Source organism: Dendrobates tinctorius, unplaced genomic scaffold (genome assembly GCF_039654945.1).
Source record: "Dendrobates tinctorius isolate UK_male_01 unplaced genomic scaffold, ASM3965494v1 ptg000152l, whole genome shotgun sequence".
NCBI classification, from domain to species: Eukaryota; Metazoa; Chordata; class Amphibia; order Anura; family Dendrobatidae; genus Dendrobates; species Dendrobates tinctorius.
Window position 1 is genome coordinate 6,122,506 of NW_027361819.1, and position 16,860 is coordinate 6,139,365.

Here is a 16,860-nt window from a genome sequence, read left to right on the forward strand (position 1 = left end):
ACCAGAGTAGAAAGAGAAGTGGGAGGCCCCACTGCATATCTGAGCAACAAGACAAGTACATTAGAGTCTGCAGTTTGAGAAATCGACGCCTCACAGGTCCTCAACTGGCAGCGTCATTAAATAGTACACGCAAAATGCCAGTGTCATCATCTACTGTGAAGAGGCGACTCCGGGATGCTGGCCTTCAGGGCAGAGTGGCAAAGAAAAAGCCATATCTGAGACTGGCTAATAAAAGGAAAAGATTAATATAGGCAAAAGAACACAGACATTGGACAGCAGAAGATTGGAAAAAAGTGTTATGGACAGACGAATCCACGTTTGAGGTGTTTGGATCACACAGAAGAACATTTGTGAGACGCAGAACAACTGAAAAGATGCTGGAAGAGTGCCTGACGCCATCTGTCAAGAATGGTGGAGGTAATGTGATGGTCTGGGGTTGCTTTGGTGCTGTTAAAGTGGAAGATTGGTACAAGGTAGAAGGGATGTTGAATAAGGAAGGCTATCACTCCATTTTGCAACGCCATGCCATACCCTGTGGATAGCGCTTGATTGGAGCCAATTTCATCCTACAACAGGACAATAACCCAAAACACACCTCCAAATTATGGAAGAACTATTTAGGGGAGAAGCCGGCAGCTGGTATTCTATCTGTAATGGAGCGGCCAGCGCAGTCACCAGATCTCCACCCCATTGAGCTGCTGTGGGAGCAGCTTGACCGTATGGTGCGCAAAAAGTGCCCATCAAGCCAAACCAACATGTGGGAGGGGCTTGTGGAAGCATGGGGTGAAATTTCTCCAGAATACCTCAGCAAGTTAACTGCTAGAATGCCAAAGGTCTGCAATGCTGGAATTGCTGCAAAGGAGCATTCTGTGATGAAAGCAATGTTTGAAGGAGAAAATTATTAATTCAAATAAAAATCTTTTTTTCCAACCTTGTCAATGTCTGGACGAGATTTCACATGCATTTGGCAACTCATGAGATTAATAAAAGTATGAGTTTTCATGGAAAACACTAAATTGTCTGGGTGACCCCAACCTTTTGAACGGTAGTGTATCTTTTCTTCTGAATCACTTCCATAGGGTTGGGCTGCAATATCCGGCACAACCATTGAATGTAGGGGCGCTATCTATGGAAAAGAAGTAGAATCTCACTTCTAATCTATGAGGTGAAGAATCCTACACTCTGGTTTCTTAGTTTACTTGTTCATCTGTGAAAAGGAAGAATTATTTATTAAAATCACATGATCCCCAAGTAAACCACATCCTCGTTATCTCCCCGCTCATCTCTGCACAATTGTTATTTAATCATCTGATCAAGAACAAAACAGAATCTTGTCATCGTCTGAGCAGGTGAGACAGGATTAATACATACCGTGAGTGGCCATAAGTGCATGCGTGTATATAAGTGTGTGTGTATGTGTGTGTGTGTATGTGTGTGTGTGTATGTGTGTGTGTGTGTGTGTGTGTGTGTATGTGTATGGATGAGTGTATGTGGTATATATATATATATATATATATACATATGAGTGTATGTATGAGTATGTTGGTACATGTGTGTAAGTGCATGTGTATGTGTACGTAGTATATACATATATGAGTATTAGAGTGTATGTTTGTAGAGTATAATAGATTTTTATAATATATTTTTAGCATTGATATAATTCTTAGTCATCACATTCCAAAAGCTAGGACCATTTATTGTTCAAAACAAAACAAATAGAAGAGACAGAAGATTCGGCACTGCTCCTCAACCCTAAGCAGTTCCATGACTGCTATTCAAGTCCAAAATCACACATCTGGACCGACCGCCAAACTACCGTCCGAACGGGTGCTCAATCCAGAAAAGCAAACATGTTATCTGATTATGTACAAAAGAGAAAAAAAAGTGATGGCACTCACCGTTCTGTTGTGAAAATTCTTTATTGATTAGAAGGCATTGGCATGGGAGGAAAGGTACAGAGAGTGGACGACGGACGTTTCATGCACTTGCGCTTCAACGGGACCCGAACGGTGAGTGTCATCACTTTTTTTCTCTTTTGTACATAACCATTTATTGTTCAGTTGACACAGCCGTATGGGGCTTGTTCTTTGCTGGACAACATTGTATTTACTGGTTAACTTTTATTACCTATTTTTTGGAGGCTGAATGTCTTCGGTTTTTTGCTATTTATTATGCTGTTTATATGAAGGTTTCACTTTCCGTTATGACCCAGTGTCATTGTGGAAATATAAAATTTCTCTACTTTTATTAATACAGTTTTATTAGTCAGACTCATGTACAATAAAACTCCTTCATTTTCTGTCCCCATGCTGAGATCCACAGGTTTTTCATTTTCCCATTGACGGGGAAGTGTTAGGGTTTATTTTTCAGGCTGAAGTTTCCAATAATAACATTTTTTAGTGTAAATTCCTATGTGATCATCTTTTATTACCAGTCACCGTGTCGTATAATGAAGTTACCTTTACAATTCACACCACAACCTCATTTATAAAAAGTTTTTATATTCTACTTTATTTATTCATTTTAAATAGCATTTCTTTTCAAATTCCTTTTTGTGTCATAATCTCAGAACCATTGTGGATTTATTATTTTTTTTGTTCATGTTGTTTGACAGCTTGTTGTTTTTTACATTGACCTGTAGTTTTTGATTTTTGGGGATAGAAAACTTTTTGTTTATTCTTAACATTCACAAAAAAAACCCCAATTGGGAATTATCTTCTATTTTATAAAAAAAAGTCAGATTGTATTTGGACCAATGTTATTCTATGATTCCGTGCTCACCTGTGTTCATACCGGGTGTGATGATGGATCCAGAGTGACATGACTATAGAGCTGAATGCACACTCACAATGACGGCCACTCCTCTTTACAGATGAAGCCATGAGCACCTAATTATCGGAATTCTATTGTTTAGTTGAAGCCTGAAACAATGAGAATTAGGCTCATTCAGACGTGCGAGCTAATCGCTCCGATCACCTTCGTCCGATTACATGGACTGGCCGAGGGTCTCCCGATGACTTCCTATTTTTAGGAACTTGTCACGCTCCAGTCAGTAGAGCCTCGGCCCGTCCAAGATCAGATCCAGATCCACGGACCTCTGCACGAGCCCTTATAATAATTTCGGCTCTGCTCCCATGATGAGAACTTGGGGAGTTTTTGATGTTGCAGATTCTTTGCGGCATTTCTGAAACTTTAAGCTAAATTAGGTTATTTGCGTTTTTTCATTGCATTTTTATCGCATTTTTGTCTGTTGTTATTTTGTCTCTTTTTTGTGTGTCATGTTTTAAATAAAGCTGCCATGTTTTGGAAAATTCCTATTTCTTAGCTTTAATGAAATGTCATGGATGAAGTAATGTGCAGATGACATGGCTTCTATTAGTTTCTTTCACCTTTTTTCTGTCTAATTTTCTCATCTCATTAAGCCTAAATAAAATGTATATTTCCTGCAAAATAAATTAGCATGTTACGGATTTAACAAGTTCCCCAGAGGTAAATCCACGCAAATTACAAAAATGCGCAGTAGGCAGGAGATTTCTATCAATCCTATCCACTTTGTATTTAACCCCTTAAGGACTGAGCCTCATTTTTCAATTCTGACCAGTGTCACGATATATGATAACTCTGGAACGGCTTCAGCAAATCCCAGTGATTCTGAGTTTGCTTTTTTGAGACGTTCTCCTTCCTATTAGTGGTAAATTTTAGTCTATACGATTTGCGTTTATTTAGGAAAAAAATCAAAAGTTTTACTAAAATTTAGCAATTTCCAAACTTTGAATTCTTATGACCTTAAGTCAGAGCGATATACCAAACAAAATAGTCAATAAATAACATTTGCCACCCGTCTACTATAAATCTGCATCATTGTTTAAGCATACAATTTGTTTGTTAGAAGGGTTAATGGTTGATGAGTAATTTTCCATTTTTCTAACAAAATTTACAAAACCTCATCACATTTGAAGTGACTTTGAGGGGCCTACTTGAAAGAAAATACAGTAATTTTAAAAATTGCACCTCTCAAATTCTTCAAAGGAATTAAAGCAATGTGGAAGGAAAAAACTGAAAATTTTCTTTTTCCCACAAAAATGTTGCTTTAACCCAAAATGTTTAATTTTCACAAAGGTAACATGAGAAAATGGACCCAGAGATTTGTTGTGCAATTTCTTCTGAGTGCACTGATACCCCATATGTGGAGGAAAACTACTGTATGAGTGCACAGCAGTGCTTTGAAGGGAAGGAGTGACGTCTGACATTCAAAATTATATACAATATAGATAGAAAACGCTTTGTCGCATTTGGAGAACCACCGATGTGCCTAAACAGTGGAAACCACCCCATAAGTGACCCCAGTTTGGAAACTAGACTCCTCAAGAAACTCATCTAGGTTCATGGTGAGCACATTGGACCGCAAATATTACAAATCACTTTTTTCCTCAAAAAATATTGTTTTAGCCCCAAGTTTTTCATTTTTCTTAAAGTAACAGGAAAAAATGGAGCACATGATTTGTTGTACAATTTCTTCTGAGTTCAGAGATACCTGATTTATGGTCAGAAACTTTTGTTTGGGTGCACGGCAGGTCTCAAAAGGGAAAGAGCACTATTTGATTTTTGGAGTGCAAAATATTTTGGATTGCAAAAACCATGTCACATTTGGAGAGTCACCAAGGTCCAAAACAGCATAAACCCTTGAAACCCCCCATTTTGGAAACTACACCTCTTGAACAATCCCTTTAGAGATGTAGTGAGCATTTTAAACCCACAAGTATTTCATAGAATTGTATAACATTGGGCTGTGAAAAAGAAAAGTTAATTTTTTTCCACTAAAATCTTATTTTAGCCCCACATTTTTAATTTTCAAAGTAGCTAATAGGAGAAAAAAAAAACAAAATTTGTTCTGCAATGTCCCTTGAGTATGGCAGCGCCCCATATATGGTCAAAAACTACTTTTTTAGGCACAGGGTAAAGCACAGAAGGGAAGAAGCACCATATTGGAGTTTAGATGTTGCTGGAATGGTTTGAGAGTGCCATGTCACATTGACCGAGCTTCTGAGATGCCATAACAGCAAGATTTGCTTTCTTTGTGGATTGAGATTAATTTTTAGTTGGGAACATTTTACATAACATTTGGGATCACATTTATCCTGTGCCCTACGCTGAGCACTTACTTTGGGGTTTCCATCTAAATCTCTGAATGTCATGATTCATATGAAACCCCTGAGGGATTCATTCACTATAATGAGGCAGCAGAGTTACTCTGTAATCCCTCTGGCCTCTGTTCAGCTTTGTCCTTCTTTTCAGAGATGCACAAAACTGTGGTGGCCTTGAAAAATGGACACTGCTAGAGTCTAGGCCTGAAAGCATCCACAGTCTAGGCATGAATCACATGTTTCAGTGAATTACACGGAAATTCCTATGTAAGCGCTCAGCGCAGAGCGCAGGATAAATGTGCGCTGAGCTTTACTGCGATCTTTTTATGCCATTCTTCATGCAGTATAAGAGATTAGGCGACGTTATTCTTCGGGTCAATGCGATTACACCGATACCCAAATTATAAAGGTTTTTTGTGTTTTGGCGCTTTTAGAAAATAAAAACAATTTAATGGAAAAAATATTATTATTGCATCACTTTATTCTGAGTGCTATAACTTTTTTATTTCTCCCCTGACAGAGCTGTATGGCAGCTTCCCTTTTGCGGGACAAGATGATGTTTTCAGAGATACCATTTTTATTTCCATTCATCTTTTTCAACTTTTTGTTCGGCGCTATGATGAAAAGCCATATTTTTTTGCCAGGTTTTTTATTTTTTTTTACGAATTCACTAAAGGGTTTAACTAGTGTGAAAGTTTTATAGAGCCGGTCATTCTGGATGCAGTGATACCAAATATGTGCACGTTTTTGCTTCGATTTTTACATAAATGTGTATATTTATTGGTGTAATATTTTTGTTCTTTATTTTGTGAGGGGGGTTGTTTTTTTTAATCATATTTGTATTCTTATTAACTTTTTTTTTACTTTGTTACTTGGTCCTTCTAGGGGACATTTTATTATTATTATTATTTTATTATTCTGATCAATAGTCTCATTCATTGCAATACACCAGCACTGCAATGCATGAGACCAGTGATATTACACAGACAGACTGCTCATTAGATCCTGCCAATGGCTGGGTCTGAAGATAGGAATTATTTACCTCCCGCTTTGCTGTATATGGAAGACGTCAATTCTCAGGGATTTATAGAAACATGTGTCTTTTATTCAACACATTTCAAAGTGTCTAGTACTTCTTCTACAGGAAATGCCAAGAGACTCGAGCCTGGGCTGGTGATAGAGGGAGACGTATGAGCATCTTTCATCACGGAATTACGGTACCGGACTGACACATTCAGCATGGACTTACAGTATCGGGCATGGGCAGAGGGAAGGTTACAGGCCAGACGGGGTCCAGAGAGCACTGACAGACTGAGTTAGGAAGATGTGTGGTTAATGAGACCAATCAGCAGCTCTTGTCAAGACCAGAGAGCTGCGAAGTTCCTAAGGACTGTTTCCGCTAGATATTGCGTCTGCATACACCCTACTAGAGCAAGGTTGGACTATAGACCCTGAGCTCAAACCAAGACTATTTCTTGTATGCGAAGCAACAAATCTCAATCTGTATAATGGTTTGCTAGTAATTCTGTGGATATTGTTCCTGGGTGATTTGTCTTTAACAATAAACTTGTCCCGTACAATTCTGTTACAGGGAATCTGTCACCCCATTCTTTGAGTATCAGCTGCCGGCACCGCCATCAGGGGGTTATCTACAGCGTTCTGTAATGCTGTAGATAAGCCCCCAAATGTAACCTGAAAGATATGAAAAATCAGTTAGATTATACTCACACAGGGGCGTTAAGGGCCTGTCACACTAAGCGATATCGCTATGTCTGATACTTACCAACGATCCGCTCCCCCGCTGGTTATCGCTGATCGCGCGAGAACGTCCTGGACTGTTTCTCGTCATCAGCTTCCTGCGGCGCTTCCTGTGGAGAGACGAGTGACGAGCGTGGACGCGGGCGGGAGGACGCAGGATCGCCTAGTGTGACAGGTAAGTAGCGACCCCCGTCCCCAGCGATGTCGCTGCTGAGGTCCGCCTGTGTGGCAGCTCACTAGCGACCACTTAGCGATGTACCAGCGATCATGACCGCGTCATATCACTGGTCGGGATCGCTGGTACATCGCTAAGTTTGACAGTACCTTTACGGGTCCGGTTTTGGTCCGATGGGTGTCGCGGTCCGGTCCGGCGCCTCCCATCTTCTAACGGTGATGTCCTCTTCTTTGCTGCCTGTTGTGACTCCTGCGCAGGCGCACTGCTCTGCCCTGTTGAGGGCAGAGCAGTGTCTTGCAGTGCGCAGGCGCCGTGAGAGGTCCAACGCCTGCGCACTGCAGTATTCTGCTCTGCCCTCAACAGGGCAGAGCTGTGCGCCTGCGCCGGAGCCACGACAGGCAGCAAAGAAGAGGACGTCACCGTTAGAAGATGGGAGGTGCCGGACCCCAACACCCATCGGACTAAGACCGGACACGGGCCGCCCCTGTGTGAGTATAATATAACTCCTTTTTCTTCTCTTTCAGGTTACATCGGGGGCTCATCTACAGTATTACAGAATGCATTACAGAATGCTGTAGATAAGCCCTTGATGTTGGTGCCGGCAGCTGATACTTGAAAAAAGAGGTGACAGATTCCCTTTAAGTGAATAAAGTAAATTGTTGTTCCCGCCTGGTGTCTCCGTTGTTGCATTCAGGCCAACAGCTCACAACACAATGCCTTTACGTTTCCTATTCTCGCACGTAACCGGTGACATAACCTCACACTTGTTTAGTCTTAGTTGTGCTTCTGTAGATGAGAATCTCTCATGTCACCTTCTGTTACTTACAGTTTCTGATCATCGTGATTGTTGCCTGTCAGATAAAGAAAAGTCGTAACAACAGACACAAGAATCGACCACCAGAAATGGCATCTTCATCCCCAGAGGAGCGTGTCACCTCTCTGACCGCAGGTGAGTGACTATTAGGCTTTGGTCACACATTGCGTTTTTGCAGTGGGTTTTTTTGTGTGCAAATTTTCACAGTACCAGCAAAGTCTATGAGATTTCAGAAATCTAATTTAGACAGCTTGATGTTTTTTTCCTGTTTGGTCAAAAAGCTTGGTTTTTCTAAAATGCAGCATGTCACTTCTTTCAGCCTTTTTGCAGTGTTTTTCACCTATTAAAAGCAATGGGTAGTGAAAAAACGCTGGAAAAAACACAGGTATCAGGTTTTGATGCATTTTTGGTGCTAAAACTTGAAGTTGAATCAGATTTTTTTTATGCACTAAACTTTATCAGCATGAATAATACACAAATGCACCCTGACAAAAACACAGTAAAAAACACACAAAAAATATGCCAAAAAGTAAGCAAAACCTGCTTTTTATAAGCAGCTTAAATTTGGCATTAAACAAAAAAGCTGCAAAAACATCATGTGTGAACACAGCCTTAGACGATGACAATATAGCATTCTCAAAAAATTCTAAGGTTTCAGCTGAAAGAGACATCTGGGAGGATGTAAAGAGAGATCCATCTGTCATCATCTCGTAGCCAACACTGTTCTTACCAATGGTGATTGGTGAAAGGCTCCTCCCAAGTGTCCTTTTCAGCCAGATGTCAGCCTCAGTACAAAAATGTCTGGTTCTGGGAGCTGTGGAACGCTTAGTAGATCGCACATTTATATCTTATGGGCATGTTATAAATACGATTCCACTATCTTTTAACAAAGGTGATTTAAAGGGAACCTGTCAGCAGGATTGTGCTCAGTGACTACAGACAGTGTCAGGTCGGCGCCGTTATACTGATTACACTGATACCTGGTGATGAAATCCGTCTTGTGGTTCTTGTGTAATCAGTGTGTCACGGAGTGACTGACCAGTGCAACAAGACCAAATGATTGGTCGGTCACCAAACAACAAAGAAACAAGGATACACCGGGGACACAATTACAACGGCCCTGCGATAGGGTGTGGGGAATTGGACACCTCCTGCACTCTCCTAAGGATGTGCCTTGATCTCCCTGACATCCCTATACAGGTTTTTTCAACCTGTCGCCAAGCAAGATACCTTAGCCTTCGCTTGCCCTGCACCTATCCCTAAGTAGGGAATTGGCAAGTGAGGACACTGGTCCCACCGCTACACTAATACAACACAAGGTAAGGAAGACAGACAGCAAAAGGATCAGGGTAACAAAATTACAACACTTAGCTTTCTGCTGTATAGCACTGCACAGCAGGATCACGACAACAGATACACCATAAACAGCTGAGGCACCACTGCTCCCAGCAAGCTCCTTCTTCCAGCAATGTCCCTGTAACATGAACTCTAACACCGATGGTTAGCTGATGCATCAGGTGACCTTATAAAGGAAGGTGGGAGTGGTCACCACAGACATCAGCAAACTCAGCAGCAATGTAATTACAACAGTGGCCACCAGGGGGAAAAACTCATATTAACCCCCTATGGCCTGAAAGGAAAAAAGTTTTAATGTGATAATCCAATCTGCCACGGATCCAAAAATGGATCGCGACACAGTGTTAGAAGTTTTCAGCTAATGAGATGCTCGTGCTCTGGGGCGGGGCTGTGAGTAGGGCTGTGTGCAGGACTGTGGGCAGAGTCTTTCCTTGGTTTCTCTGGCTTAAACCAGGAAGATAAGACTCTGCCCGCAGTCTCGCCTACAGCCCTGCCCCAGAGCACAATAATCTCAGCTGAAAAGTACAAATCCAGATTTCACAACAACCACAAGATAGATTTCATCACCAGGTATCAGTGTACGGCCAGGGTCACACTTGCGTGTGTAATGTGAGAAACTCACGCGAGTCTCTCGCATCAATTCCCGGCCCTGCCGTCGGCACTCGGGATCGGCGTGTAAGGATGCATGTATTTCTATGCAGGTGAACGCTCTGGTCCGAGTGCTGGTGGCAGTGCCGGGTATTGAGGTGCGAGACTCGGGCATGTTTCTCGCAAGTCTGACCCCGGCCTTATCAGTATAACGGCGCAGACCTGACACTGTCTGTAGTCACTGAGCACAATCCTGATGGTTCACTTTAAGCTTGATTAGTTTGTTAACCAAACATTGCGTTACCATGAAATGAATGAATGTAACATCCTAATATTGTAGTCTCTGAGGCTTCTTACGGTCTGATATAATATACCCAGGATTGTAATTATAGGAATACAGTGAGTATGTTCACAGATCATGAAATCACTATTTATTGGTATTCATTAAAAATATAAAAAATACAAGAAAATTCCCTCAATTAAATGTGACCATATTCAATGTGATAATGAAAATAAAAAAAAAAGTAGATGGAGATGAAGCGGCTGTCACCCTATACTGTCCCATAATCTCATCCCTACCGATCAGCAGGGATGTGTCATCTAAATAGAGTCTTATAGGGATCTTCAGGGAGAGCTGTTGGGGAGAGGGGTGCCATTTGCATTTCAATAGGCTGTCCGCCTCTGCTGATCGGTAGGGATGAGATTAGGGGACAGTATAGGGTGACAGGCCCTTCATCTCCAACTACTTTATTTTTTATTTTCATTATCACTTTAGATAAGGTCACATTTAATTGAGGGGATTTTCTTGAATTTTTTGTATTTTTGATGCATACCAATAAATAGTGATTTTATGTGTATGATCTGTGAACATATTGAATATTTTATACTCTCTTTCTAATAATTGATCGGGAATGCAGTGAGTATCTATCAATGATTTCATGAGAATATTGTCTTAATAATTCTGCATTTTTAATATTTCAGAAAGGAAAAAAACGTTTATGAAGATGCTCATCAATCTGCACTTGTCAGACTACCACAAATGTAAACTAACTTTGGACGAGATCTTGAATATTTGTGAAGATTCCCTGAAGAAAATTGAGATTCAGAGCGAACAAGACATCCCGTGGCATTTCCTCCGGAAACTCATGGCTTTAAATGCAACAGCGAGGAACACAAGCATAAAAATAGAAGATGAAGAAGAGGAAGATGACTCTGACTTGTGTCATGAGTCTATTCATCCTCTGGACGTTCTCTGTCTTCTCCTTCATTGTTCGGATCCTTTTCTACAACAAGAGATAATATCTAAAATGACCATGTGCCAGTTTGCCGTCCCTCTGCTGCTTCCTGCAGTTGATGGCACCAGCTGTACATTCATGTTATGGGCAATGAGAGACATTGTGAAGAAGTGGAGAACTCCCTCCATGGCCGATAGTAAAGGGTTTGAGGAAAAAAGACTTGTGAACATTTCTATGCCAGTTTTTTCTTTTGTGAGGTTGGGTCTTTGTAATCTCTCCAAGTCGGAAACACTCAATGACCTTCTGAGTCCATCTCAACAAAAACTTGATCTTTTTGTCCATCAAGCAATGGAATCAGGCTATCTCCACCGTGTGATCTCAGATGGATTAGTGGAAATAGCTTTCTCCTTCCCGGGTGGAAGAGACTCTGATATTTTTCCAGAACCGATTGCTGTTACAAATCTACGAGGAGATCTAAATTCCTACCAAACACAGTTCAAATTCTTAACCAAGATTTCTTCAGCGGTCTTTATATTTACTGAACACATCAGCGAGAAGGAATACACGTTACTATCGTCCTACGTCCAGGATGCAGGTCCACAGTTCTATTTTATTATTTGCAATTCAAATAGCAAAACCAACGATAAAGAAACAGATAAATATCTGAAACTCTTGATAACATCAGAACCATCCAATCACATTCTGCACCCAAATCCGAAGAGATCTAATAAAATTGTTCTCTCTATTCAGAAAATGATCAAGAAACTACTTTGTAAATCTACTAGGCGGCTTCAGGACTTGAAATACTTGGCTCAAGAACTCATTATCAACATTGATGAAAACTTGACCCAATGTCAAAGAGCTCAAGAACGTGCCTCAGAAATAACGTCTAACATAACTGACATTGCAACATACAAGAAGAAGTCCTTGTCATTACAAGGGGAATTGTGGAACAGAATATCCCAAATTGAACGAGAGATGTGCAGAATGAAGAAAGTTGGTGAATTGAATGGAGAAGATTATAAATGTAAATTAATGCAAGAACATTTCCAGCTGCAGAAACAGCAATATGAGATGGGTCTTTCCAAGGACATGGTCAAATTCCTAGATGCTGTGATGTGCGAAAGCTCAGAGGAAAGACGTTTCTTCTTAAAATGGTTGAAGTTTAATCTGGATGACATTTGCAGACAAGAAGGCTTTAAAAAAGACAAACGTTTGTCTACTACATTTGGAACTCAACATTTCATACGAGAGCTGGGGCAGTTCCATGCAGCTGAATCTTCCATGATCAAAAGTGGAGAAATCAATAAACAAAAAAGAAGATACCATGACCTTCCAGAGATAGCGGTCAATTTTCTATTGGATGGTTTTGCCCTAGAATTAATTGATGGAGAAGTTGTAAACATTCCCCTACAATGGATATCTGATATCTTCAACAATTTGAATAAAAAGACAGGAGGACAGAGCAAAATGAGAGTAATAACTGTGCTGGGAGTGCAGAGTACGGGGAAGTCCACCCTCCTGAACACCATGTTTGGTCTACAGCTCCCTGTTTCCAGTGGTCGATGCACGCAAGGAGCCTTCATGACTCTGGTTAAAGTGAAGGAGAACTTCCAGGAGGAGCTGGGTTGTCACTTTCTTCTAGTTATAGATCCTGAAGGGTTGAAAGCTCCTGAGTTGGATTCTTTAGAGGACAGTTTTGAACATGATAATGAGCTGGCCACACTTGTCGTTGGGTTGAGTGATATCACGATAATTAACATCGCTATGGAAAATCCATCAGATATGAATGACATTCTACAGATTGTGATTCATGCATTTATTAGGATGAAAGAAATTGGAAAAAGACCTAATTGTCATTTTGTCCATCAGAATGTCAGTGACGTGTCCGCTCATAAAAAAAACAATTGTGACCAAGCAAAGCTTATGGAGAAACTCAATGAAATGACCAGACTTGCAGCAGAGATGGAGAATAGAAGCAGCGTGAAAAAATTCAGCGATATCATAGACTATAACTCAAATAAAAACAGGTGGTACATTCCTGGTCTATGGCATGGAGTCTCAAGCATGAGCCAGATAAACCCTGAATACAGCAACTCTGTGTGTGAACTAAAGAGACATTTATCTGAACTCATGAAGAAAAATGCCAAAAAGTCTCAGAGTATCAGTGAATTTATTGTGTGGGTTACTAGTTTATGGAATGCTGTGAAGCACGAAAGATTCATCTTCAGTTTCCAAAATTGTCTGATAGTCGAAGCCTACAACCAGTTGTGTCTGAGATACTCAGAGCTAGAATGGAACTTCCGAAAATCAGTCTATGAATGGATGTTGTGTCAGGAAAACTCCATAAAGAACTACTTTAAGACTAATAAAGAGTGCACCATGGAGCCACCTCGAAAAGAAATCAGCAAGAAATTGGCCCAAGAGGAGAATCTAATGACGGAGTCTTTAGAGAAATATTTCAAAGATGGATCTAACAATGTGCACCTTGTAGAAAAATACAGAAAAGAATTCTTTAATAGTGTGAAAAGCCTTCAAAAAGAACTAGATATATATCTAACCGAAAAATGCATAGAGACAATTCACATCCAAAAAGGCAGGAAGTACATACAGCTTATTCAGGAAAGTTACGAGAAAGCCATTGAGAAGAAAGTCACCAATCTTCTCGAGAAATGGAGACAAAACTCAGAAAAGATGGATGAAGAAAGACGTAAGCATGAATTTGACTCAATGTGGGAAGAGGTATTGGAAAATCTTCACAGAAGTCCCCTGAAGAAATATGATGTCAGAAAAGAAACTTTACAATACCTCAACAAAGATATGAGCAGCAGAGGGAGCTTGATCATTGAGATGATGGAGAGTATCCGAGACCTGTCCCAGTATGAGCAGAAACCTTTCATTATGAAAAGTCATTATCTTGATTTGGCATGTGGGCAGAAGAATGTAACTCTGGAGGGATCAAACTACAACCCTGAGAAACAAATGACAGACCTGGCAAATTCAGTATTGGAAAAATGCAACAAATATGTCAAAGACAAGATCAAAACAAAGGAGAATTATGATGAGATGTACTGTCGTGAGCTGATGAACATGGTTAATGAGAGACTCTCCAAGCCTGACACGAAGAATCTGCACATGACACAATTCTTTGAGTTGGACCTGAAGCTTCTTGTGCTGGGAAAAGCCGCCCCACTGTTCCAGAAAATGCACGACGACTTTGTACAAGAAAATGATCCCTGGTTATGTTTAGAAAAACTTAAAGAAAAATATTTCATGAGGTTTGAATTGATCTATCTGGAGCAAGATGACTGCAGACAGAGAGCGAAAGAATTCTGTGATCTCTGTCTGTACCAGGCCTTGACCGAACACATCAACAGTCATCTGGGAACTGAAATTGTCAGCGACGTGAAAGCCTGTAAAGATTCTGCTCGCTTCAACAACAGAATGTTCTTCCAGTGCAAGTTATTTCGAGAATTGCTGGAGGAAAACTCCTTTGAGCGTTATTTGGATTACATCGAGAACTATGAGAGATTTGTCACAAAATGGATCGAAAAATTTATTTTGAACAAATACAGTGATGGCTCTGAACTGAAAAAGCTAATCAAGAATATCCTATTGATTATTATGAGGAAGATGAAAGCAACCATTGAGGATGAGGAGCTCCTGAAAAGCTGTAATGTTTTGGAATTTTTGAAAGCATTTTGTGAGAAGTTGAGCAAAGACTTATTTGTTTCTGATAAGTACATAGGAGTGATCGCCTTTCAAAGCCAAGTCAGAATCGCTCAGTTCGCCTCTGAAATTGAAGAATCCATCAAGGAAACAGTAGTAAAAATTTTAGAGGAAATGGAAAAAATGAAAATCAGTGAAGTCCTAGAGAGGATCTCTAGAAAACCACAGGATGAGTTATTCAGGGATGTTTTCGGGTGTGGAAAACAATGTCCATTCTGCAAAGCTCCATGTGATGCTGGAGGGAAGGATCATGACCAGCACTTTACAGCCATTCACTTACCTCAAGGGTTGGGCAGTTATAGAGATGTATTAACAAATATTCTCACTCATTCAATATGTTCCACCGATGTCACAACAGATCAACGTTTCATGAGTCCCGAAACGAAAGGAAAATTTCATCCGTATAAAGATTATCGAAAATTTTATCCAGACTGGTCAATTCAGCCAGACCCCTCCATCACCACCTCGATCTACTGGAAATATGTCTTCTGTCAGTTTAATGACCAGTTTGCTGAGGAGTACAATGCACTCCCTGCCGTCCTGCCCAGTGAATGGAAGAAAATAACTCAGAAAGATGCTCAGGATTCACTGACCGAAACATACAGCTCCAGCGCATAAAATAATAATTCAACTGTGGGACATGAGGACGTGGGATAGGGTGTAGCGGTAAAGAAGAGGCGGAGAATTGTGCATAAGACACAGGAAAAAAATGATTTAACTGCACTGGATAGAGGCGGATGGGTTGGGAAAGGTTGTCAGGAAAAATATGGAGAGGAATTGTGGATAAGGGAAAGGAGAGATGGAGAAGGAAGTGGAGAAAAAGGACAAAAGGGCAAGATGTCTGGAAACAAGAAGAGAAGGTTTAGGAGTAAGAAAGTGCAGAATAGAGGCTGAGGATATAAGAATAGCTGAGGTCGATGTCCCATTTCCTTAACCTCTGGTTTATTTTCATCCTACCCCTAATAAAGTCCACATAAATCGAATCACACTATCTGTGTGCAATGAGAGGAAAATGAAGAAACATCCAAATAAAACAATGGATGACTTTATTGAATACTCCCCCAAAATATGAACAAGACACATAGTGCAGCCGTCCATTATTTTATCTGGATGTTTCTTCCTTTACCCCTAATCAACAATCTCTTTTCCACCATAAATAGATCAAAATAACAATTGGCTTCCGGGTGGTGGTCTGGGTGATCGGCTGTGCTATCCTCTGCCATCTAAGATCTTACCGCTTACTCCATGCCCCTATACCCTCTGGATGAGAAGAACCCTAAAGGTTTATAAAAGCGGTGTCCAATATTGCATCAATAAAGCTTTATCATTACAGAGCGAAAACTTCTGCAACTTTTTGATTTGTTGGAGATTTATGAAAATTGGTGTAAGGTGTATTGAAGCACTTACTTATGTCAGCCAATCAAATGTCACTTTATATTTTTGAAAGCCTTATAAAAATGAAAGAAGTAATCTTATTGGCTGTCATCAGTCATCTCTCTACTTGTCCTCCACTCCAGTTTTGAAACTTTTCTCTTTTTGTGATTCTGTCTTCACTGTTTTCTCCACGTTATACCTTACACACAGCTTGATATCTTTTATAATCTGACACTTATAAATGTTTTGCAATAATAAACTATGATGATTAAAGCGTGAATTCTGAATTTATTTTGTATAAAGAAATTGTGGGAAACTGAAATGTAACTTTGTGGTGGAATACAGTGTGTGACTTGTCAAAAGATGAAGTGAATCTCCGCCACTGGACACCATTTTGTCATCTTAATAAGTCCCATGTTCTGTACTAATTATGAATATATTAAGTTGAACATTTATTTTTGAAAAAGGCTCACAATGAGTCCAAACAATAAAAGACACAAAACTCATCACACAGACCTCTCCCCACACCCTTAAAGTAGGTCTCTGCTTCCTGTTTCCAGCTAGGGAGCTCCCCCTAGTGATCACTGCAGACAGGAGCTTATCATGTATCTCTGTATACAGGGAGCTCCCCCTAGAGGTGACTGCACACAGAATCTTATCATGTATCTCTGTATACAGGGAGCTCCC

The 16,860-nt window shown here is 40.4% G+C and overlaps 1 protein-coding gene across 3 annotated transcripts; it reads left to right on the forward strand.

Annotated features, from left to right (window-relative positions):
* Nucleotides 1–1,219: 1,219 nt before the first annotated feature.
* LOC141050829 (up-regulator of cell proliferation-like) lies at nucleotides 1,220–16,453 on the forward strand. Of its 3 annotated transcripts, none has more exons than XM_073547503.1 (3): nucleotides 1,220–1,349; nucleotides 7,906–8,026; nucleotides 10,817–16,453. In XM_073547503.1, exons 2-3 carry the CDS (start codon nucleotides 7,981–7,983, stop codon nucleotides 15,415–15,417), a joined length of 4,647 nt encoding a protein of 1,548 aa, XP_073403604.1. In that variant the 5' UTR covers nucleotides 1,220–1,349; nucleotides 7,906–7,980; the 3' UTR covers nucleotides 15,418–16,453. The 3 variants fall into 3 exon arrangements, with proteins under 3 accessions (XP_073403604.1, XP_073403603.1, XP_073403602.1); XM_073547502.1 differs by lacking the exon at nucleotides 1,220–1,349 and adding an exon at nucleotides 6,019–6,361; XM_073547501.1 differs by lacking the exon at nucleotides 1,220–1,349 and having other exon boundaries at nucleotides 7,618–8,026.
* Nucleotides 16,454–16,860: the final 407 nt, after the last annotated feature.